The 26,969-nt window shown below is 28.4% G+C and overlaps 3 protein-coding genes across 4 annotated transcripts; 2 read left to right on the forward strand and 1 right to left on the reverse strand.

The window, feature by feature from the left end:
* The first annotated feature begins 1,531 nt into the window (after positions 1-1,531).
* On the forward strand, positions 1,532-2,802 carry LOC112639222. Its single transcript, XM_025412511.1, has 2 exons — positions 1,532-1,730; positions 1,789-2,802. Exons 1-2 carry the CDS (start codon positions 1,532-1,534, stop codon positions 2,664-2,666), a joined length of 1,077 nt encoding a protein of 358 aa, XP_025268296.1. The 3' UTR covers positions 2,667-2,802.
* Positions 2,803-4,911: 2,109 nt separating this feature from the next.
* Positions 4,912-12,074, forward strand: LOC112639221. Of its 2 annotated transcripts, none has more exons than XM_025412510.1 (7): positions 4,912-5,119; positions 5,471-5,625; positions 8,380-8,592; positions 8,660-9,871; positions 9,955-10,015; positions 10,116-10,440; positions 11,151-12,074. In XM_025412510.1, exons 3-6 carry the CDS (start codon positions 8,542-8,544, stop codon positions 10,403-10,405), a joined length of 1,614 nt encoding a protein of 537 aa, XP_025268295.1. In that variant the 5' UTR covers positions 4,912-5,119; positions 5,471-5,625; positions 8,380-8,541; the 3' UTR covers positions 10,406-10,440; positions 11,151-12,074. The 2 variants fall into 2 exon arrangements, with proteins under 2 accessions (XP_025268295.1, XP_025268294.1); XM_025412509.1 differs by lacking the exon at positions 11,151-12,074 and adding an exon at positions 10,560-10,757.
* Positions 12,075-21,241: 9,167 nt separating this feature from the next.
* Positions 21,242-26,769, reverse strand: LOC112639220. Its single transcript, XM_025412508.1, has 3 exons — positions 21,919-26,769; positions 21,429-21,648; positions 21,242-21,264 (listed from the first exon to the last, which is right to left on the reverse strand). The coding sequence occupies exons 1-3, from the start codon at positions 26,767-26,769 to the stop codon at positions 21,242-21,244; spliced, it is 5,094 nt and encodes a 1,697-aa protein (XP_025268293.1).
* Positions 26,770-26,969: the final 200 nt, after the last annotated feature.

Genomic DNA, 26,969 nt, shown 5'->3' on the forward strand with positions numbered 1-26,969 from the left:
CTACATAACAAGCTTGTTGTACAAGCTTCTTTATAAGCAAACTCTTCCAGCAATATTAAATTATAATTTCTTTTAAATCTAATATGATATTGAAATATTCCTATAAAGTTTTGCGTAGTAATGATTAAGAATATATGTACCAATGCGAATAGCATTCATATTACTAATCTAATTTCAATATTGCTGAAGAGTTGCTTATAAAGAAGCTTGTACAAAACAAGCTTGTTATCTAGAATCTTATATATTATACGTAGTAATGATTTAATAGCTAGTTACTAATGCGAATAGCATTCATTATTACTAATCTAATTCAATTAATTTTAAAATCCTCTCTGCATTATTGTATGTGCTCTTAAAAAACATTAATACATATGCAAGATAATATATGGAAGTTATTTGTAATATCATGATTCTATATGTTCTACTTACCTTATATTATTATTGCTGGAAGAGTTTGCTTATAAAGAACTTGTACAACAAGCTTGTTATCTAGAAATATATAGCTTTCATTTATATAAACTTTTCTATAAGGAAACTTTCCTGTAGTATTTAAATTGATTAATACGTAATGTTGAATTCTATTTAAGTTAGTAGTATAGTCTTAAATCATTACAATATGTTATTTATAAAAATACATGTATTAAACTTTATCTTACATATACCATAATAATGTACTAATGTGGATAGATTTAAATTTATTAATTTAATTTAAATATTGTAAGAAGAGTTTGTTTATAAAGAAGCTTGTATAAAGAAGTGCCTATCATAATTTTTTTAGAATATTAGAATAGTTAACAGAATTTTAGAATAAATACAACTTAATATTTAATATATATATATTTTTTTAAATAGTTTAGTTTATTGAAAACCACTAATGAGAATTGTATATAGGTTATATTCAAAAAAATATTTTAAAAAAATATTCAAAATATATTAAATATATTCAGTGAATTTTTATCAATAAAACAAACAATGTATGTTTTATAAATATTTCCTATATATAATTCTTTAGTTTTCAAAGGATCAAGTTATTTTTAAAGTTTTACATATGTAGGATATTTTCGAGTGCATATGCCGACCAACCCGTTCACATATTATCCGCTCACGGCTGCACCGTTTGTGAAACCTGAAGCGTCTCGCGCTGCGTTATGCTTTCCGCGTGTGCACCTTTTCGGACGCCCCGCGCGGTTCTTGAAACATCTTGTAACAATTCGCGACGATACACGACAGAAGGACGAGTGTGAACTGCAGCGATGCAGTTCAGACAAAGAGGAGTTCCTAACGATCGTTCGAAGAGTCGAAACATGCTCTCACTGTACTCCAGTTTTGTAATTATACTCTGTATCATATACCGATTCCAATAAATTATACTTGTAGATAACATCCTACATATTTTTGGGGCTCGTCCAGGATCGGATCAAATCATGGTATAGAGTGTGATATCAGATATACGAAGAAGTGCGTTCAAGTGCAGAGTTCAAGTGCAACGTAAGAAGTTTTAAGACATAAAGTTGTGAAGACGTAAATAACGATGGAATCAGGCACTGGCGCAGCAAACGACGATTTGAGTACAACGTTGATGAGCATGACGACGATCCAACTAAAACAGGAACTCAAGAAACGAAAACTAAAGACGGCTGGACTGAAAAGCGAGCTTATCGCAAGACTGTTGCCGTTTATGCAACTCGAACGCGAACACGGTGAAACAGAGCATGACGACGATAATCCAGGTAAAGACGACGACGAAGACACACGCAGACAAGAACACGACGGCGGAAATAATACTAGTGACTCAAGTGATGAAGATGAGGCACCAATCGAAAGAAGATTTAAGAAAAGAAACCCGAAGAAACCAATTATTGACGTTCAGAGATGTTGAAGAATCCCTGGAAACATTCAGCGGAGATGACAGAACCAACGTGAAAAGATGGATCAAAGATTTTAAAGAAATGGCGGTATTGTGCGAGTGGTCCGACATCCAGAAGGTAGCATACGCGAAGCGCCTTCTTCGCGGTTCAGCGAAGCTATTCGTAAATTATGAAAAGTGTACGAAGACGTGGAAAAAATTACGGCGAGCATTAATAGAAGAATTTGCCAACATTGTAAATGGTCACGCAGTGCATCAGGAGTTATCACGACGAAAGAAGACATCCGACGAGTCATACCAAGCGTACATATACAAAATGCTCGAGATCGCAGCACAAGCTGATGTGGATACGCAATCGGTAATCCAATACATTATCGAGGGTATCCAAGACGACGCAGTTAATAAGACAGTATTACATGGAGCAAAAACGATACGCGAATTGAAGGAAAGATTCACTCGATACGAAGCTATAAAAATGGAGGGAAAATCAAAGATGAGGCAGTCGAAACTGGAGGAGAAGAAGAAGATGATCCGAGGCGACGCGGGTCCGATGGAGGCGAAGAGATGTTTCAACTGCGACAGTAAGGACCATCTGGGTAAAGCGTGCCCGACGAAAGACAGAGGTGTCAAGTGTTTCAAGTGCAATCAATATGGACACATCGCTAAATTGTGTAAAGTAGCCGTAAGTACACAGAAGGAAACCGCATGTATAGCCATTAAGGATCCGCAGCAGAAACAGATCAAAGAAATAAGAATTTCAAATCAATGTTTCGTTGTTCAGCGTTATAGACACCGCTAGCGATTTAAGTTTGATTAATCGAGATTGTTACAAGAAGTTAGGTTGTCCCGAATTAAATAATGGCATAAATTTTAACGGCTTAGGCGCGATAAATAATAGCACGCGCGATTCCTTCACAACAAATATTGTTATTGATGGCGAGACATTGAAATTACGTTTCATATTGTCGATAATGAAATAATGAGATATACGGTCTTGATCGGTGCTGACTTTTTGAATTTGGTTGACTTACGTTCGTTAAAGGGCAAAGTAATAATTCGAAAAGCTATCGAAGATAATTTAGATGTGCCCGAGGTATTGAAGATCGACGTAATCGAAAAAGTAGACCCGTTTGATTTTTCACGTATTCTCGACGAAAACGCTCGACGAGAAGTAGAGATTATCGCCAAGAATTATAATCCGAGAAAAACACGTGAAGTCGATACTAAAATGGTACTAGTTTTAAAAGATGAAATCCCGATTTATCAAAGACCGCGCAGACTATCTCAGCCGGAAAAACGAGAAGTCGATAAGCAATTAAAAGAATGGTTAGATGACGGTATAATAAGACCCTCTAATTCCGATTACGCAAGTCCTGTCGTTCTAGTTAAAAAGAAAAACGGCCAGAATCTGTGTAGATTTTAGGAAGCTAAACCAGAAAATAATAAAAGATCGCTATCCGTTGCCACTAATTGAAGATCAATTAGATCGTTTACAAGGCGCGAAAATTTTCAGCACGCTCGATCTGAAAAACGGTTTTTTCCATGTCGAAGTAGCTGAAGAAAGTAGGAAGTACACTTCTTTCGTTGTTCCAACAGGCCAGTACGAATTTATGCAGATGCCTTTCGGACTTTGTAATTCTCCCGCGGTATTCCAAAATTTATAAACGCTGTATTTAAAGATCTGATTTTTAAGGGAACAGTATTAACTTATATGGACGATTTGATTATTCCTTCGCAAAGTCGAACAAGCAATTGACGATCTAAAGCACGTGATAAAGGTAGCAAGTCAAGCCGGTTTGCATATCAACTGGCGAAAGTGTCAATTTATCCAAACGAAAATTGAATATTTAGGACATGTTGTGATTAACGGAACCGTAGCACCGTCGGAATGTAAAACTAACGCCGTTATGAGATTTCCGACTCCTAAATGTGTCAGGGATGTACAAAGTTTTGTCGGCCTTACGAGTTATTTCCGAAAATTTATTTCCCGATATTCCATGATAGCACGACCGTTGAAATGATGTAGATTTTCGATACGGAAAAGACGAAGAGCAGGCATTTCTAAGTTTAAAATTCGCGCTGAGCAATAAGCCCGTTTTAAAATTATATAAAGTCGGAACTGAAACGGAGTTACATACAGACGCTTCAAAATTCGGTTACGGTGCAATTTTATTGCAGAAGGATGATTCGGATAACACTATGCATCCAGTTTATTACGCAAGCGGCAAAACCACCTCAGCCGAAGAGAAATATACTAGCTATGAGCTCGAAGTACTTGCAGTCGTTAAAGCGTTGAAAAAATTCCAAGTATATCTATTAGGTATTTGCTTCAAAATCATTACTGACTGTAAGGCGTTTACTCTAACAATGAATAAAAAAGATTTATGCGTTCGTGTAGCTCGGTGGGCTCTAGCCTTAGAAGAATATGATTACGAAATTCAACATAGACCAGTACACTGTAAAAAAAGTCGGTAAATTTACACAAATAATAGACGTAAAAATTACATAAATAATGCAGTAAATACACAAAATCATGTAATTTTAAAAAAGTTATATTATTTTACAGAAATTTTGTAATTTTACAAAAAATTATGTAGATTTGTCTATTATTGTGTAAATATATCTTATTTTATATGGAAAATTACATAAATAATATAATATTTCAAATATTTTATGTAATTATCCTAATTTTTGTAATATTACCAAAATATAATGGTAATATCTCGCTGCAGAATATGCGCGATGTGATGGCATTAATGGATTTGTTCTTTTTAGCTGAACTGGCTGTACTAGCTCAGAGTTTATCTTTTCTTCTCCATATAGAAAGGAGAAAGACAAACTCTGAACTAGTGCAGTCAGTTCAGCTAAAAAGAACAGACCTTATATCTCGAGATAGGCGCGCAGCAGCTACTCGTAGTTGATTGTTAGCGATCGCGTAAGCAGCGCTGTCGCATGCGTGTTATAAGTCTGACGTACTAGTAATGAATTGGCTAAACCGTCGAAATGACGATCGGAAAGCTGCCAGTTCGTGTTCGTGGCGTGATTGCATATTGCATCAGCCATTAGCCATTGTACTTTCTAGCCCTAAGCATTGTCCGATTGTCCGGATCCCGAAGTGCGTGAATTTTTATATATTTCTGCTGTGAGAGAGAGAACATCCGTATAACATTCATCGAGATTATCGTCTTTGTTCAATTTGCCTAAATCGTTATTGTTTGTTCAATCACGCAATCTTTTGGTCTCACAAGATAGGTAAGTAAAATATTTTAATAATTAGTTTCGAAACATATACATTATAAAGAATAGCTGTTCATTGTAATTTCGTTCAATCTTTATAATATCATTATTTTTTATATTGTAATGTTCAAACAAAAAATTTTTTGCATATATATTTGTAAATTAATAGAATCTTTCATGCTTTTTAAATAAAATTTTATCGTTTTTACATAAATTCAACTTACAATCGTAAAAATTATTTGAAAAATCACAGTTTTACATACATATAATTTTGTATTTTTAATTTTATAAATATTAATTTTTAAATTTGTTAAAATCTAAGTTTGTGCTATGTAATCTGACATATTTTTAACTTAAAATTTGCAGTGATATATAATAAAAGAAAGAGGATTCTTCTAATGACCTTGAGCAGATCATCTCTAACTATTAACTTCGTTCTGTTTATTTCCTCATACAACGTTTTCTAAAGCAACATTCCAAACAGTTGAGTGAGTCTACAAAAAAAATTTACCAAGGACAAGGTAAGATCATAATATGATATGTTTTATTAATTGATTTCAAAACATGTGCAACATACAAATGTTATAATTGTCATTGTAATATCATTCACTTGTGACTTGTGACATTCAGTTTTATTTTCCTTTTTTCAATAATTCTTCATATGAAATATGTTGCAGTTACTACTTTGAAAGGAAATATCCTTATATGAATCCTATCTCAGTCCAGTTTTATTTCTCCTTTCACACAAACTCCTTCCTACACAATTATAAATTTCTTTATTTATTTATTTGAAGATTAAATATTGAACAATGTTCAAATGTGTAATGTGCAACAGTACATTTTCATCCATTCTTTTGTATAACAAGCATCAAATTTTTCATAAAAACATGCCTTATTTAAAAATTATTTGTCTGTTCAAAAACTGTGGGCAACATTTTAATAAATATGTTAATTTTAAAAAACATATTCTTAGATGCCACACCAAAAATTATAAAGAAAGAACATGTGTTACTTATTGTTGCAAAGAAAAAAACTGTAACAATTATTTTACAAATACAGTAGATTTTCATAAACATTTATATAATCATATTAGGCAAAGTAAAATTGGGATTTGTTGTGGATATCGATCTTGTCTTCTAAATAACACAATTTTCAAGACAGTCAATAATTATGCAGTGCACATATGTAGACATCATTCATATAATAATAATGAAAACAATTTTGATAAGCAGTTTATTGTTAATAACGAAGAATTTAATTTTGATGTGAGTAACAATTTCAATCTTGTTTCTCAAGAGATAACTTCAAATCAAGTTTTTGATGATATAGAAAATACTAAAAAAGCTATTTCACAATTATATTTAAATTTGACTGCAAAATATTTTCTAACAGAATTTGCTCTACAAGCTGTAATAGATGGTATGTCATCTATACCGAAACTTATTCATGAACACTTTATTAAGTCTTTAAATGAAAGTGATATTCAAGATGATATAAAAGATAAAATTAAAGATATGTTTCAACACAGTTATTCTTTTTTTGAAAATATTCATAATTCCATTAATGGTAGTCTTCGAAATACGTATTCAAGAAATATATATTTTCAACAAAATTTTCACATTGTGATGCCTGTACAAATTAATTTAGGAATTGATAACAATCACAAACAACGTTTTTATTATTATATTCCAATTATCAAAACTATTAAGGTTTTATTACAAAATTCTGATATTCAACACTTTTGTTTAAATTTATTTCAGATTTATAATAGTAATGCGCTCTTTGATATTAAAGATGGTAGTGTAATAAAAAACAATAATTTCTTTCGTAATAATAAATATACATTACAAATTTTATTGTATCAAGATGCATTTGAAATATGTAATCCTTTGGGTTCAGCCAAAAAAAAATTTAAACTTGTTGGCGTATATATGGTGCTAGGAAATTTACCCCCTTATCTCAGATCAAAAGTTGATAATATACAGCTTGTTATGTTATGCTATGAAAAACATGTAACATTTTTTGGTTGGGAAAAAATAATGGAATATCTTATAAATGATTTAAAATGTTTAGAAAATGGAGGAATAGATATTAATGTTGATAATAAAACAATAAATTTTGTTGGCACTGTTGTTGCTATGTTGGGAGATAATTTAGGAAGCCATCAAATTGGTGGTATTACCGAAAATTTTAATTCTGAATATTTTTGTCGTTTTTGTGATATAACTCAAAATGAATTCCAATCAAAGTATGCATGTACTAATATAAACAGAAATTCAGATAATTACAATTTGTGTGTCACACAAGCAAAAAATATCATGAAAGCTGTAAAAGGAATAAAAAATGATTCGCCTCTGAATAAACTTAATTATTTTCACATTTGTAATCCAGGATTACCACCCTGCATAGCACATGATCTTTTTGAAGGAATCGTTTCATATGATCTTATATATTGTATAAAATATTTTGTGAAAGAAGGTTGGTTTCCTTATCAATTTCTAAATTATAGATTGCAAAAAATGAAGTTTTTGTACGAAAATGTACGTAATTGTATTCCTCTTATAAGAGATTCAACTAAAATTGCAGGCACTGCAAGTCAAATCAGAAAAATATTATTAATATTTCCCTTAGCAATCTTTGATGTAGTTAAGAATATTAAGGATGATGTTTGGATATTAATGTTATATCTTCGAGAAATATGTTCTTTAATTTGTGCTCCTGCTTTGTCCTTTGGTCAGATTGCGTTATTACAAGAAAAGATAAATGATTACTTATCATTGAGAGTAAAATGTTTTCCAAGTATCAAATTAAGGCCGAAGCATCATTATATTTCTCATTATCCCATTTTAACTACATGTTTTGGTCCATTGAAACACTTATGGACCTTGAGGTTTGAAAGCAAACATAGGTATTTTAAAAACATTGTTAAACATTCCCAAAATTTTAAGAACGTAATTAAATTATTATCACACAAACATCAATTTTTGCAAATCAATATTTCAATAATAATTATCGTACTTTAGTAATAGCAGATGATGCACAAGAATATATTTCTCAAAACTTTAATGATCAAATTTCTTTCATTATAACAGATTATTTTCATAAAAGAGAAAATGAAAATATAAAGTACATATCCTCACAAGTTACTTTTAAAGGTATAACATATAAAAAAAATATGTGTATCTGTGTAGGTAAAGATTGTTTTGATTCTTTCACTCTATGTAAAATTAAATACATTTTGATAAATAACTGCTATACAAACATTTATTTTTTAGGTACCATAACAAAAATTACATATAATCCTGATTTTGGCATATATGAACAGTTCGAATTGAAAGGTCTAGATTGCAATGTAGAGAAAATGTTGTTGTTCCCATACACTTCCTTACTTGCACCACATCCTATCCTGGAAACTAATTTAAATTCTATTCCTGTATATGTCTTCAAGTATGCACCTCTTGATTCATAAATTTGGATCTTCAAATGATGTAAGCAATTTATACTTCAACGTAAATTGTTACATTATGCATGTATATATATGTTTCTTTATTTTAGATGTCGTATCTCTATAAAGTCTGGTCTGCCGATAGAAAAAATAAAATATCACTTATACTTCGTGAATCAGATGATATGCTAACAGATCTTATTACAAAAAGTAATATTAAACTTGGAATTGTTGGTTCTGTTCTTGTCATAGAGAAAGATGGCACAATAATTGATGACAATGAGGTTCTAAAATTTTGTTCCGGTGAAATTTTAATGTTACTACGACCAGAAGAATCCTGGTCTGTACAAAATGAAACTGCAGTTATGTCTTCTGATACTGCTTCACTCACATCTAGTTTAAATGAGGAAACTTTTTCGCCATCAAATTCGCTATCTATTTCATCTCCAATAAATGAAATATCAAATAATAAACAAGTAGAACTTGAATTTTGGATAAATTTTCAAATACCATGGAATAATTTAGAACCAACAGTGCTTAAAGAACTGCAAAATGGAAGTCGCAGCAAATATGTAATAAATGCAGTTGTGAACCGTACCGTTTCTGAAATGAGAAACGTTCAAGAATTTATACCATCCAAAGCGTTTAAAATAATAGCTGAAAAAATTGTTAATAAATACCCACAAACTTTTAAAGATATAAATGAAGATGGTACATGTTTTGGCGATGGATTTCATACCACATATTTAAAACTTCGAGACCGAAATTGTTACTTAAATAGGCCACATATGAAAAGAAGTCTAAGCCAAAGTTTAAATATACCTATAAAAAAACAAAAGAAAGTATTATCCGCTAAAGCAGGATGTAGTAATTGGCAACCAGAAAAATATATTGATACAGAAACAGAGGAAACAATTGAAGAAAAGACTAAATTTCTATGTCAAATAGTTGACGATGATTCATCAAGAAACGATCTTAAAATTCAACACAAAATTAATTCCTATCTTGAAGCTACATATCCTGCGCAAAGATTATTTTTGAACAATGTTCATGAAATACCTAGTATCAAAAATATTAAAACCACGTGGCCGATACTTTTACAAAAAAAATTTATGTTTTGGCATTATGAAAAACTAATGGGACATTCTATAGATCTTCTAAAGGAAGAAATTATAAAAAAACAAGAAAAAATTCTCAATTATGGACAACATAAAAAATATAAAGATATCAATGATTCTAATAATCCAACAGAGATAAAATTGATACAAATTATAATGAGACATTTTAAAGAAGATTTTGAAGGATTATTTAAAACATATCCTGTAAATATTTTCTTTAAATATATTTATTTTGCTTATATGAATGTCATAGACTTAATTAATACTGAATATAACTTATTTAACAGGAAGGAACATCATTGCAGGATATAAAACCACCAACTGTGGCACCATGCATCATAATCATAAGTAATTTCACTATATGTAGTTATACTAAATTTAACTTTAGTAAATTTTTATTGTTATATGTTTGTAATTGCTTTCATTATCGTATATTATATTATTACAGATGACGCAGCATGTCGAATGTTTTATTTATATATAGAAAATGTATTGATTGAGAGGACATTTTGCTTTTATGAAGCTTTGAAAATGTTGATGTCCGTATATTACATTTTCAACATGGAATATCCCATAAATTGTACATGTACTTTAGAATTTTTACAAAAGTACTTTTTAAATATTCATCCACTTGCTGGTTCAAAATCTCGTAGGATATCAACAAAATACAAAGTATTATCACTCTTTAATAAATTAAGAGAAACGTCGAACAAAGAAAATACTGCTACACACAAATAGTGTAGTGTGTATGTACATATGTATGTACAACAACAGTAAGCATTATTATGTTATTTATATCAAATTTGTATTAATGGCATATACACACATTGTATCTTTATGGTACATTTTTATTTCATTTTATAATCTTTATTAATATTTTTATTTCTTTCAGAAAAAGATAAAAATCCTATATATTATAGCATGATATACTTTTCCTATGATATACTTCCTATCCTATGATATACTTTTTAGTTTAGTTTCTAAGAAAAATAAATTTTTAATTTATCATAAATACTGTCAATTGATTGCAAAGGTGTTACATTTCGGATACGTGGTTAAAATGAAGACATTTTTTCATGAAAAAAGAAGATTTTTTTTCTGTGAGTTCTTAAGTTTGGGATTAAATTGCATATAAATATTTACTTTATAATCTGTGTTATTTTTTTTTAGTTTCAGAAAGGGATATTTATGTACATTACGATATGCTATATATGTTACTTTTTAATTTATACTTTCTAATTAGAATAAAATTTAAAAATTTTATTCATTTTATCAAATACTATATAGACTATACAGTCAAAGGAATCATTACGGATACATGGTTTAAATAAAAATTAAGAGATCATTTCCTTACGATTTTTTTCATGAAAAAAGAGGATATTTTTTTTAATTTGTGAGTTCTTAAATAATTCTAGAATTAAATTGAATATAAATATTTACTTTATATCTGTATAATCTGTATTAATATAGTTTTTTGTTTCAGAAACTGATAAAGTTCTATACATTGCGGCATCCTATAAAATATAAAATCCGAAAAAATATACGATATACGAATGTATCAATGAATGAAAGCGTATCCTTATGGATACGCTATAATACCGATTTTAAGTTGAGATCGAAATTTGACTTTATCAGTTGGTTTCTCGCATTCTTTCTATTTATATTATAATTTAACCTATCTATGTAATTTTTCGTAATAAAATACATTCTGCATAGAGCACAATTCATAATTCATGTCATGCGGCAGAACCATGCTGATAAAAAACAACTTCGATTTAAAGCGAAAAAAAAGTTTACGCGCATTTCGGAAATTGCGTGATTTAAGTCAATTTAGCGGGTACATCAGTATTACAACTTCGTGATTTTAGGATTAAATGCAATTTCCAAAGATAATATGTTTAAACGAGAGAAATCTTAAAAAGTTGAGGCAACTCGATTAAACAATATGTTATTATCAACAGGCAATAATTTAGACATAAGATATTTAATATATTACTTACAAAAAGCTCATTGCTTTTCAGATGATTATAAAAGGAGCTTATAATTTAAGATACGTATTGTACTTTTATGCTTTATTAAGTGATCTATAATGAGATTATATTCCAAAGATTTTTGATACAAGTACGTATTTGAGTTTAGATATAACGTGCGATAAAAGTAGGGAGATTTGTAAAGTCCATTTTAGATACATATTGGATTTTTATTTCGAGCAAATTTTGAAAACTGCGTACTTACCACGTTTTTTTTTTTTTTAATTTTCCATTTATATTCTGACATGTCAATAACATGATTACTATTTTTTTCTTGCGATGAATATTAAAGAATCAATATTATTTGCGACAATTATAATCCACCACAAAAAAATCGTTAGATACTTTAGACATAGATTTACGATGATATATTTACTAAAAAGAGATTGCATTGTTTTTTTTTTCTTTTTTATAATGCAACATTCGTAATATCGAAACGTTATAAAAAACTTGACATTGTAAATATAAAACTTAACATTTTATAATAAAACAATTATTAATATTGTAGAAAATGATTGAATTATTTTAAAGCATAAATATTTATTTCTCCAGCCATCTAGTGTATATAAATAAATTTATTTGTTATAAGGGGTGTCAATTAAGCTTGACGTTTAAAAATAGGTCGATTTTCAATATTTTTTTTCACGCTGGTATTGACAAAATCAGGCTTTTATATATAGTATATTGTTTCAAAAAATGAAACTTATAAGTTTTTCAATAAATGAAACTTACAAGTAAAATTTATATGTTTTAAGTATGCAAAAGCCTTTGTCATGCCAATATCAGCGTCAAAAAAAAAAAATTGAAAATATATCTATTTTTTCAGCGTCAAGCTTAGTGATACCAGTTAAATAATAATTAAGCAGATTGCAGAAGTGAATTTACATAAAAGTAAAATTAAAATAATAATGTAATAAAACTTTTTGAAGTTAAAATATTTAATATTTTAATAGTAAATGTACACAACAGAGTGTATTGAAAATTTTACTTACAAGTAATTTTCTTTGATAATTTTTGTAAAAATAACATTTTAAAGTGTAATATCGCAAACCTGTATAATATTATTACAAAAATAATGTAAACTTGTAATCGTAAAACATAAATTTCATATTTTTATTTGTAATAACTGAAATGCGTGAAGTATTATTACATTCTGTTGTGTAAATTCAATATTTGAATGTTTAGTATTCCAATTTCAAGAAGTTTTATTACATTTCTTATTCTGTAATTTTGCATGCTATTGTTAATTTATTTCTGTAATTTGCTTAATTACAAATTAAAGAATTTATTTTACTTGCATACTGCAAATTTACAAATGAGTGGAAATTTACACCTATTATAGTGGGTCTTAAAATTACCCACAATAATAGGTGTAATTTTACACAAAATTTTTTTACAGTGTAACGACGGTTTAATTGCCAAATTTAAAAAAAGCTCAGAGTACCGATCAAGATCTGCAGAAGATTATTAAATTAGCGACACTCAATAAAGCCGACGGATATTTATTAAAAAACGATTTATTGTATAAAGACGACAATGGCGAATTATTGTTAGTAGTACCTAAGATTTTGAAAAATTCGATAATTAGACAAGCGCATGAGCAAGGTCATTTCGGTGTTAATAAAACGGAAACGCTAGTACGTAGAGATTATTGGTTTAAGAATATGCGACCGAAGATCGAAAAGATTGTAATGAGTTGTATAAATTGTATTTTAGCGGAACGAAAGCAAGGTAAACAAGAAGGATTTTTAAATGTAATCGATAAGGGAGATATACCACTACATACGTATCACGTAGATCATCTAGGTCTGATGCCAAGTACAAAAAAGAATTACCGCCACATTTTTGTTGTAGTCGATGCGTTTAGCAAGTTCGTGTGGTTGTACGTTACGAAATCAACCGACGCTGCCGAAATAATTGATCGTTTACGTAAGCAGTGTATTGTGTTTGGAAATCCGTATAGAATTATATCAGATCGCGGCGCAACATTTACGTCCGGCATGTTTAAAGAATATTGTAACACAGAGAATATCCAACATCTCTTAATAACTACCGGAGTACCTAAAGGTAATGGACAGGTCGAGAGGGTAAATCGTACCCTTATACCATTGTTAACAAAATTGTCGGCTCCAAGACCGGAAGAATGGTTTAAGTATCTCGACGCTGCTCAGAAATACTTAAATTCTACGCCAAATAGAAGCACTGGTCGGTCACCGTTCCAACTGATGTTTGATACTCGTATGCGTTTACAAGAAGACTCACAAGTACGTGAGATGCTCGAGAATGAATGGACGCGAATATTCGAAGAAGACCGCGACGATGTTAGACGGGAAGCGAGAGAAAAAATCGCTAAAGTACAAGGAGAAAACGTAAAAAATTGTAATAAAAGACGAAAGACAGCATTGAAATACACAGATGGAGATCTCGTTGCAATTAAGCGCACATGGTTTGGTCCAGGACTTAAGTTTTGCAGTAAATTTCTCGGTCCGTATCGTGTTGTTAAAATAATGCGTAACGATCGATACATGGTCATAAAAGTAGGCGACCATGAAGGGCCACAAGAAACTTCAACATCCGCTGATCATATGAAACCCTGGGTGCATTTCGACGATTTGGATGAATTGGAAAGTGAAGACGAAAAAGAGAAAGTTACTTGTGAACAATTGTGAACGCGACATTCGAGGGCGAATGTCTGGCAGGACGGCCGAAATGTAGGATATTTTCGAGTGCATATGCCGACCAACCCGTTCACATATTATCCGCTCACGGCTGCACCGTTTGTAAAACCCGAAGCGTCTCGAGCTGCGTTATGATTTCCGCGTGTGCACCTTTTCGGATGCCCCGCGCGGTTCTTGAAACATCTTGTAACAATTCGCGACGATACACGACAGAAGGACGAGTGTGAACTGCAGCGATGCAGTTCAGACAAAGGGTAGTTCCTAACGATCGTTCGAAGAGTCGAGACGTGCTCTCACTGTACTCCAGTTTTGTAATTATACTCTGTATCATATACCGATTCCAATAAATTTTACTTGTAGATAACATCCTACACATATTATACTAATTATCTTGCACAAACAATAATAATCCAGAAAATGTAGAATCACTTCTTTATACAAACTTTTTTTATTAGCAATTTTTCTTGCAATATTTAAATTAAATTAAGAATGTCGAACTCTATTTGCATTAGAGTAAATATGTTCTTAAATAATTATTATTGTATATATATATATATATATATATATATATATATATAAGATAAAGTATAACTAAAGATAATACATATATATTTATAAATAACTTAGCTAAAAATAGCAAGAATTATAGTAGAAAATATTTGATGAAATATTTTATGAAGTATTTATTATTTATTATGTTAATAAAAATTTAATGAACATAGTTATATATATGTAATTGTATAAAGATACGTATAATTCTTGTTATTATTTAATAAATCAATGTATTATACGATGTATTATCTTGCATACACATTAACTGATTAAGAAGTATATATATAACAATGCGGGGAGAGAAAGTTTAAAATTATTAATGTAATTTAACTATAAATAAAAATAATATAATCTATATTATAATATATATATTTAATTATATATATGCATAATTAAATACACTACAATATAGTTTATATTCTATATACATTGTAAGTATAATTGTAAATATAAACATGATACAAGTAGTATGAGCTTTTCCCTACTTGGAGTTCAATCATAAATTTTTTTCTCTAGCATGAACTCGTGAATAGTAAAAAATTTTATTGATACCAAATATTGAATATATGTTAACTTTTCCTAAGTTTATGTTACAAGAAAAGATTTATGATTAAGATTTTATTAATATAATATTAATAATAAGATCTATAAAATTATTTATATAAAATTATATATTAATATAATACAATTTAAATACACACACACACACACACACATATATGTGTGTATATATATATATATATATATATATATATATATATAATATATAATTTATATACAGGGTGAATTTTTTATCTTGAGACATCGAAATATCTCGTAAAGTCTAAAAGATACGAAAAAATGTTTCAAACAAAAGTTATATGGTTTTAAGGGGAACATAAGGTAGTGTTATTAATTTGACCTTGAGGAGTCACCTGAAAGATACGTGAAGGTCACCTCCAACCTTTTAAATAAGACATCCTGTATGTTTTGCATATTCTCGTAGCTTATTTCGAGAGCTTTCCAAAACACTATAATTAAATTAGTTTTTATTAAGTACTTTCTGAGGCATAAAATCATTTCTTAATTTTATATAAATTGTAAAATATCTTGTAAAATATTTATTTTTCGATTATCTTATTTTAATAATTTTATGTACAAAATAATGTGAGGAATTAATTGATGTAAGAAAAACATATAATTGTTTTGAAAAAAAAATGTAATTGTTAATTGCAAATTATATTTTGTTTTTGAAACAATTATGTATTTTCTACACACCAATTGATTCCTCTCATTATTTTGTACATAAGAGTATTAAGATAAGATAATCAAAAAATGAATATTTTACAAAATATTTTACGGTTTATGTAAAACTAAGAAATAACTTCAAGTCTCATAATTCGGAAAGTACTTAATGAAAACTAACTTAATTATAGTGTTTTGGAAAGCTCTCTAGATGAGCTACGAGAATATGCAAAAACATACAGGATAAAAACATACAGTCTTATTTAAAAGGTTGGAGGTGACTTCACATAACTTTCAGGTGACTCTTCAAGGTCAAACAAATGACATCATTATGTCTCCCTTGAAACCATACAATTTTTGTCTGAAACATTTTTTCGTATCTTTTACGAGATATTTCGATATCTTGAGATAAAAAACTCACTCTGCATACATATAGATATGTATGCATAAATCATATATATGTATGTATGTATTATTTGTATAATTTCTTATATATTATTTTTTTAAATAAATGTAAATTATTAATATTTATTTCTTTTGTTTCAGGAAAGGCGAGAAAGTTATAAAATTGACATAAATTGTAGAAAAAAAGGAAAAGAAGAGTGAAGAAAAAAAATTATTAATTATTTGAGAACTTTTTATATTATAAGTTATTTTAATTTATTTGCAATTAGTATTTTATATTTAATTACATTTTAATTTTATTGTATTATAATATACTTTATTATATTTACAAAAATTATAATATATTATATTTACAAAAATTTAATTAATATTTAATTTTATTACAATAGTATTATTAATTATTATATTGTAATTTATTTTATTTTTTATGTATGTGTAATTAATAAATAAATCATATTATTTAGAAGTATTGATATTATTATTAATAATAATATGATATTGATGATATTGATGATAATATGATATTATGATATTGATGATAATTGATGATATGAATGATATATAAATGATGACATTGATGATATAAACTATTATATAATATTGACGATAACAACAATGATAATGATAATAATGACAATGAAGATGATGATAATGATGATAACAAAATAATAATGTTAACAATAACAATAGTTTAATAACCATAATAATTAACTTATTTATGTAAGTTAATTTATTTAAAGTGAGAAAAACAACAACAATTTTATTAATTCCTTGAGCGTTGTATCGACGTCGATCCATATTTGGTCTTAAAGTAAATGACAATTGTAACTCCAACAATAATTCGTCAGATTCCATTCCTAAAGAGAATATTAATTTTTATTATAATTGAACTTAATCTAATAATAATAATAATTGATAAATAATAATAATATTTAAATAATAATATATAAATAATAATAATAATAAATTATTAATATAGTAATAGTATGTAGATTATTAATATAAAAATAGTAACAGATATTTCAATAGTAAAAAATTTCTTGTATAAATTATTTTCTTTTTGTTAATATTAATAATATTACGTGTATATGTTTAAGATTTTATATTTAGTATATTAATATAGAAAATTCTTATAAAATGACGAGACGTAAAATTGTACGTACTTTAGAAGAAAAAAAAGAATTTTTACAACGACATCGAGAAAAAAGAAGGGAGAATCAACGACGCCGTCGTGAAAATAAGAAATTAGTTGAAAATTCTAAATTTGTAAAAAATATTTCAAATAAAAATTAGAGTTTAAACGAGAGAAAAGGAGAGAAAATATTTATTGATTTTATTAGTTTAATTTTAAGTCTTCAAAATCAAGGCAAAGTTACTTTGAATTTTTTAAATTAAATTCCCTACTTTTATTGCATATTCTTCATATTAATAAAAGATTTTATAAAATTAAATTTTAATAAAATTTTAATAAAATCAACTGGTTTCTTCGTAACTTATTATTTACTTTGTGTGTACGTGTGTTGAATGTGTGTGTGTGTGTGTGTATATATATATATATATATATATATATATATATATATAAACCGAAGTATATACAGAGTGGGCCATTTTAAGGGATCCACTCAAATAACTTTTTTATATTTGAATGTACAACAAAATGTTTCAAATAAAAGTTGCTTGACTTCGAGGGGGATAGAAGATGGGTGACAAAAATTTGACCTTGGATAGTCATTTGAGGGTCACATAAAGGTTACTTTCAATTTCTTAAATGAAGTCCCCTATTTTTCATTGCATATTCTTGTAGCTTATCTCGAGAGTTTTCCAAAACACTATAATCAAGTACCTTTTCATTAAGTACTTTTTGAGTTATAAAGCTTGAAATAATTTCTTAATTTTACATAAACCATAAAATATCTAGTAAACCATTCATTTTTCGATTATCTTACCTTGATACTTTTATGTACAAAATAATGAGAGGAATCAATTGGTGTAAAGAAAACACATAGTTGTTTCTAAGAAAAAATATGTAATTTGCAATTAACAATTCCATATTTTTTCTTAAAAACAACTGTATGTTTTCTTTACACCAATTGATTCCTTTCATTATTTTGTATATAAAAGTATGAAGGTAAGACAATCGAAAAATGAATGGTTTACTAGATATTTTATGGTTTATGTAAAATTAAAAAATTATTTCAAGCCTTATAACTCAAAAAGTACTTAATGGAAAGGTACTTAATTATAGTGTTTTGGAAAACTCTTGAGATAAGCTACAAGAATATGCAATGAAAAATAGGAGGTTCCATTTAAGAAATTGAAAGTAACCTTTATGTGACCCTCAAATGACTATCCAAGGTCAAATTTTTGCCACCCATCTTCTGTCCCCCTCGAAGTCAAGCAACTTTTATTTGAAATATTTTGTTGTACATTCAAATATAAAAAAGTTATTTGAGTGGATCATTTAAAATGGCCCACCCTGTATATATATACCCTAAAAAAATTACCCTTTTAAAAAAAAGGTAAAAAAGGTGCTAAGTCCGCGTAAAAAACAGTATATGTATTTGCAAAATAGTGTATTATTAACTGTAAAAAACTACTGTAAAAAACCTGTCTCCAAAATAGTGTTATTTTAAAACTGTAAAAAACTATTGTGAAAAACCTATCTTCAAAATAGGATTATTTTAATCTACAAAATAGTTGTTTTAATCTGTACAAAATAGTGTTATTTTAAACCGTAAAAAATTGTTTTACAAATTATTTTAATTTTGTGTAAAATTGTATATCCTACAAAAATAATGATATCAAAAAAATTGCGCTAAGTGAAAATAAAAACTTATAAAAATATTTTAACCAAAAAAAGTTATACAAAATAGTTGTTTTAATTTTCTACATTATATCCTAGAGAAATAATGATATCCAAAAATTACGCTAATTGAAAATAAAAACTTAAACTATTTTAACTAAAAAAAATTGTACAAAATAATTGTTTTAATTTCCTACAAATAATATTACAAAGTTGCGCCAACTGAATAAAAATTTTTACTATAAAATAGACATATTTCTTTTTTATTTTCAATATTAAAAGAAAAATGATATTAAATGAATTGTAATATATCTATTATTATAAAAAATCGAATTGAAAATATGAACAAACATATACATTGCAATAATCATATGCATATATCCTGAAAAGTTTAATTAAAAAAAAAAAAGAAAATGATAATACAAAATACAAAATTAAAAATTATTAAAAAGATTAAAAATTAGAAATTAATAAATAAAAAATAAAAATTTATATAAAAATTAAAAATTAATACATATAAAAAAATTTTAGTTAAAAAACTTAGCGCTGCTACGCTGAACAATGTGCTAATGAAATTAGCAGCGCTAAGTTTTTTAACTAAAATTTTTTTATATGTATTAATTTTTAATTTTTATATAAATTTTTATTTTTTATTTATTAATTTCTAATTTTTAATCTTTTTAATAATTTTTAATTTTGTATTTTGTATTATCATTTTCTTTTTTTTTTTTAATTAAACTTTTCAGGATATATGCATATGATTATTGCAATGTATATGTTTGTTCATATTTTCAATTCGATTTTTTATAATAATAGATATATTACAATTCATTTAATATCATTTTTCTTTTAATATTGAAAATAAAAAAGAAATATGTCTATTTTATAGTAAAAATTTTTATTCAGTTGGCGCAACTTTGTAATATTATTTGTAGGAAATTAAAACAATTATTTTGTACAATTTTTTTTAGTTAAAATAGTTTAAGTTTTTATTTTCAATTAGCGTAATTTTTGGATATCATTATTTCTCTAGGATATAATGTAGAAAATTAAAACAACTATTTTGTATAACTTTTTTTGGTTAAAATATTTTTATAAGTTTTTATTTTCACTTAGCGCAATTTTTTTGATATCATTATTTTTGTAGGATATACAATTTTACACAAAATTAAAATAATTTGTAAAACAATTTTTTACGGTTTAAAATAACACTATTTTGTACAGATTAAAACAACTATTTTGTAGATTAAAATAATCCTATTTTGAAGATAGGTTTTTCACAATAGTTTTTTACAGTTTTAAAATAACACTATTTTGGAGACAGGTTTTTTACAGTAGTTTTTTACAGTTAATAATACACTATTTTGCAAATACATATACTGTTTTTTACGCGGACTTAGCACCTTTTTTACCTTTTTTTTAAAAGGGTAATTTTTTTAGGGATATCACTCTTTTTTGTACTATATGTTTAACATTTTTAAATAAATGAGCAAAGAACCCGCCACCACCCCCGTCATATTTCATTAAAATTCGACGATCCTCTTTGCTTACTATGTAGATATTCTACTATATAGATCCTTCAAACTTCTTTGCTATTCTTATTGCAAAAAAAACGGATAACTACAAATCAATATGTCATTAGAAATCTACATTTATTATTCACAATTAATACTTATAAATCCATTAATGAATAACCGTTGCTTTGCTTATCTAATTCATCATTGAATATATAAATGGAACGGAGAAAAAGTGAGTTATTTAATTCTATTTTTAATAGTAAGGAAAATAAAGACAAATTATTGGCAACTTACCTAAATATTTTTTCACAGTTCATAAATAATGCAGAACATGAAGCAGTCTTCACGAAATTATTGTTGATACATTACAACATTCTTTTATATGGGACTGATCGAAATACAATTATTAAATAATTAAATATTAATCTCAAGTTACATAAAATATATTTTTAATAAAGAATTTTTTAACTGCTTCTTTATTTTATAACTTTTGATATATATATTATTTACTAGCCATCTTCTGTAAAAAAAGTAAGTAAATATTTTTAGCACCTCTAGGCCATTGCCTTTTTTTAACTTGAGCATCATTAGCTTCGATCCAAATATTAGATGTTCCTTCTCTGCACATACTTATATAATAACCTTCATCGATACTTGAGCCATGATCAAATATAGCATTTATCACTTTATACAACTGTCCATCTATTAATACTTTAGTTGTTGGAATAGCACTTAAATTAAAGTTGTGTGTTGCTTTCATTAATTTGTTATTCTGTGATAAAAATATTAAACGAATTACAACTATCTCTTTTGTCAATATTATTTCATTTTTTAATATTATATTATTTTCAGTACAATATTCACACGATTCATTATGCGACTGACACCAATGTGAAAACGTAATATTTAACAAATCATTAAGATTATAACTTTTTTTTTTCAAGTTATTAATAGGAATAGAAATAATAATATTATTATCAACAATAGTTTTTGTATTATCACAAGTTTTACACCGTTTAATAGAAGTTATTTGATGCCTCACCAAACTTTTTATACAATCATATTTTTCGCAAAGAGCCATAAAAAAATCAGATGCATTTCGTTTTACGGGACTTGAAAAATATTCTCCTAAACATTGTCGTATTGCGTATGTATTTAGATTACATATTCCATTTTCATATCGATGCATTAACACACGTAAAACATCTGATTTATCACAATTGGACAATTGCTGCCTAATGGCATTTAAATTCAATAAACACTGTAATACTGCATTTGCATAGCATGAAACCTTATCTGTATTTTGGAAACCATGCATGACCCAAGCAGTACTTTGTCGAACATTTTGATCTAAACTTGATTTTTGAACAGAAGCAACTACTTTTGGAAACGCCCATAAAACATCTTTCACTTTGTAATACTGTTCCTTTGACATGGCAATAATTTCTGCTTTTGGTTTGTGTATCTGTTTTAGACGATTATATTCAATAATTGCGTCTTCGCTAGCTATTACCGATGAAGGATCGAAGTTAATTAAATATAATCCTTCTAAAGATGTTACTCGCGATAATGCAACGTAAGTTTGACCACAATTAAATACAGAGTTACCAATGTCCATAATAGCATTTTGCAAACTCAATCCTTGGCTTTTATGAATAGTGATGCCGTAACTCAAAGATAATGGAAATTGTTTTCTGACAACGTACGCTTTATCCACTACCTCAAATTTAACACTTACTCTTTCAATTAGATATTCTAAACCTGATGGTAAAAGAAGTTTGATCTTTTCTACGTAATCATTATCTTGTACAACTGAAGTCACTTTAGCAATTGTACCGTTTACAAGACCCAAACTAGCATCAATATTACGCCGTATCATAACTTTCGCTCCAATTTTAATTATGATTTTTTTCGAAAGTCCAGCTGTTCTAGAATTATCATCATCATTATTTGATAATGCTTTTAATACTTCCTTTTTTACATATGAAATACAGTCAATCGTGTCTTCAGCAATTAATATTATTTCTTTAGAAACAATGCGACTTAACATTGCATCATTGAGAACATCACACATATGACAAGTGGGTAGTAAACAAACAGTGTCTGATGACAGATTGTTAATGAAAGTACATAACTCATTTAATCTAGATTCGAAGGAATCAGCTTTAAAAGAAATTTTTTTATTTTCGAGAATCTTACAATCAGATTTTGTTAGTAAACCGATACGAATTCTCGACAATAACTCGCGGTAAGAGTTATCTCCTTGCTGACGCATATTAATTGTTAATTCATCATAGTCAAATAATGTAGTCCATAAATTAACCGCATTTAAGGAATTAAGATATTTAGAAATTTTTTCATTTGATAAATGTTTAAAAATAGGATCATCTCGTACAGGAGGTAGTTGAAGCAAGTCTCCAAATAAAAGAATATGCTTTCGACCAAACCAACCATCATCGCAATCACTAGTGTCAAATATTTCAGACAATCGAAGATGTATATACATTAAAGTCAAATTAGATATCATTGACACTTCATCAATTATAAAAAGAATAACATCTTTAAGATCTGCTCGTAAAACTTTCAATACATGATCAGATAGTTGTTTATATCTAGGAGTATGACCATGTTCAACGGGTAATTGAAGCAATCTATGAACTGTCAAACCATCTATATTAAATGCTGCTATACCAGTAGGTGCTGATACAGCAGTATCTTTGTTGAGATTTTGTTTTATCCAGCATTTAATAGTCTTGATTAAGAAACTTTTTCCAGTACCACCTTCTCCGCTAACATATAATCGTAATACTGATTCATCTGACTCTACAGTATTGATAACTTTATCGAATACACGTTTTTGATCCGCATTTAATTTTGCGATCATTTCAGATACATCAATTTCTCGAACTGCTTTATCACCAAGATCTTTAAAATCTTGCATTGCTTCACCAGCCTCTATATTTTGAACACCTATCGGATTTTCAGGATCATCCTGAGACTGTTGTTTTTGTAAATCGTCGTCTAGGCATTGCTGAACTAACTGTTTTGCGGTTTCAAATGCTTTTTGCAATTCTTCTAATTTTTCATGATATCGCAACGCTTCTACAAGATGCAGTTTTTCTTTGTGAAACGATTCGGCATAAGTATCGTCTCCGTTTCTAAGATCTTCTAATTTTCGCCATGGTTTAAACATAAGTAATAACGAAAAGAAATAATTTTCTGGTTGTGTATTAACATTAACTTTATAATGATCAATAAGATATCCACGCTGTCGTCGCTTAAGATATTTACCATTATCTATTTTATAATACTCAACATACTTATTTTTCGGTTTGATCTTCGAGATATCATACCACTGTGCAAATTCATAAAGAGATATATTTTCTAGTTCATTTGGTCTATGTGGATAAAGATCATCTACTAAAGATGGATAAAATATATCTATAGATTCAGGATCAAGAGCTTCAATTTCCTTGCAATTTTTTATTCTTTTACGTCGTATTTGATTGACATCTAACCATTTGATAGTTGTATTTCGATCAGTTCCATACAAAGGAATACTTAACAATGTATCAGCAGCTTCTAGAGCTCCACATTCTCTATTATTTATAAATCGCAAACCCATATTCCAAAGACGACTTGCTAATGATTTGTTCTTAATATTTTCAATATTAAGAACAGAATCAGACAACTCACATTTTCCCTCTTTATTTATATATTTAGTAATGTACCAAGTAAGAAGCGATGATTTTTCACCAATAAATTGTATATCCATATTGCCTTCCCATGCAGTAAGAAGAACAGAATTATAATCATTAATATTAACTTCATTATCCGTTCGAGGAAGATCATAAAGTCTACTTTTATGTTTCAATTGTTTTCTACCTGCTATCGAAGTTGCCACATCTCTCATATTGAAAGTTTCAGTAACGGAACGAGGAAATCCAAAACGACACCGACGAATAACTTTACGTCCTACTTTTTTAGAGCGAAGACAATAATCGTTATGTTTATGTCGCTGATGCGTATCAACACGTTTATACAATAATGGTGAAATATTTTCATCTGGCATTTTGCAGCTTATATATTGTAAAATAAATTTGGAGACTTCTTCAATAGTAGATTCACCAAAAATCGGTGCATTTTTAATCCAAATTAATAAGTGGAAATGTTGTATACCTCTACCTTGGTATTCTCGTCGCCAAAAATAGTGCGTTACTTCTCCAATTGGATGATCTTTGGAGCTAATGAAGTCAAGCATTGCCCGAAATTTATTATCGAGAAACCTGGACGTTGATACAGGATCTTTACCAACAAGTACGCTAACGGATAAAGAAGCATCATGCCATCCATTTATTTCACGAATATATTCACCTAAATCTTCCCATAACCATTCACTCGGACTTAGTGTTAAAAACCATGTCGCAGGTCCGTAATGTTGCGTCATACACCTTAAATTACTTCTCGGTTTACGCCAATATTGTTCCGTATTTCGAAGTGTGGAAAATATTGTTGTTAGATCAGATTCCAACTGTTCTTTTGACATTGCTTCTAAATACTCTGCAGCCGTATAACGAACTTGAGGATTAGTTACGTTCAATTTATGATAAATTCCACGGTTTAACTGACGCATATTCGCATTATTCAACAAATAAAATAAGTATTGTTGATTTAATCTGTACTGTGGATGTTTAGATGTCAAACGACATTTAATAAATTCATGTTCATGAAGTTTAACTTCCCTAATCTCATGTTGTCCATTAATACCAAAAGGGTATAAATCTGGAAAACACATTAAATCTAAATCTTTTTCACGATTATCCAAAGGCGCATTCTGAATTTTTATCATTTGATACAAGTCTGTCGAAGTTTTATTTGCTTTCTTTTCATATAAAGGATAAATAGTATATTGTTCATAATAGCCATCATTTTCATCAGTAACTTGAGTTAACATTGCCTTCTGCTGATTGTTTAATGTAATTTCTACATCATTTTTCGTCTCTTCTACCAGATTATTTAATGACTCATTGTCAGATTCGTCACCTAATGTCGCTTCTGTCTCTTCCATTTGAAACTCTGAACTTTTTAATTGTTCTAAAATGTTTAATTCATTATGATCATTTGGCAGTATAATTTGAGAGTATAAAGCATTGTTGCGCTTTAACCACGTTAAAGCGTCAAATATTTTTTTAACATCAACCATCTCTTCCCAAATAATATTTGATTTGGTCGGAATACCTCTAACTAAAATATATAATTCGTTATTAATATTTATTGGGTCAGTATTCAAACATAATTTATTCAACGTCTCCTGTAATGGAAGTGGTAAATGAAATGTTCTACCTTTAACTTTTTGTACAATTTGCCTTTGAGGCAACTTTTTATTCATAACAGTTCCCATTTTGACGACAGTTTGAAACGCTTTAGCTCTTTGTATAATCATTTTTTCAAATGTATTAAGAGATGATATTACTTTGGGCACATCATTTGTAAGGAGATTATTTAAGATGCAATACGCAGGCATTAAGCCTTTACGAAATTTCCCTGCACAATAAGTACATATATATTGCGCATTATTTTCTTGTTGTTGTATATGTGTCATTAAACCTCTCCAACTTGGAATATTTATTTGTTCTCGAAGAATATTGACTTCAGAAACATTTCTCTTATAACACAATTTTTCGCATGATACGCAAGCATGCCGTGGTGTGTCTGTTGACCGCTTAACCAAGGCCTTAAATGCTTGATGATATTTAGAAATAATATCATCGTCGCTCAGAATTGTATCTGCCTGTTGATGTTTGTACATATCTGCTTTTTCTTGTGCAGAAGTTACAATTTCATTTAATGTGTTTAAATCAGCATGAGTTAATGCTTCATCCAGATTATCCATCTTTCGATAAAAATCTGTAAGCTGATAAATTAAACGCTTAATATATCTTACTCGTGGAAAATGAGGCGATAATAGTTGAACTGGAAGAAACATTCCTTCGCAAAGTGTGAAATCAATATGGCAGCTACGCGTATGGTCCAATTTTTCATTTGAAATTTTCATAGTACATTTATGAATATTTTCTATCAATTTGGGTACAT

Source organism: Camponotus floridanus, unplaced genomic scaffold, assembly GCF_003227725.1.
Source record: "Camponotus floridanus strain SB8 unplaced genomic scaffold, Cflo_v7.5 scaffold512, whole genome shotgun sequence".
NCBI lineage: Eukaryota > Metazoa > Arthropoda > Insecta > Hymenoptera > Formicidae > Camponotus > Camponotus floridanus.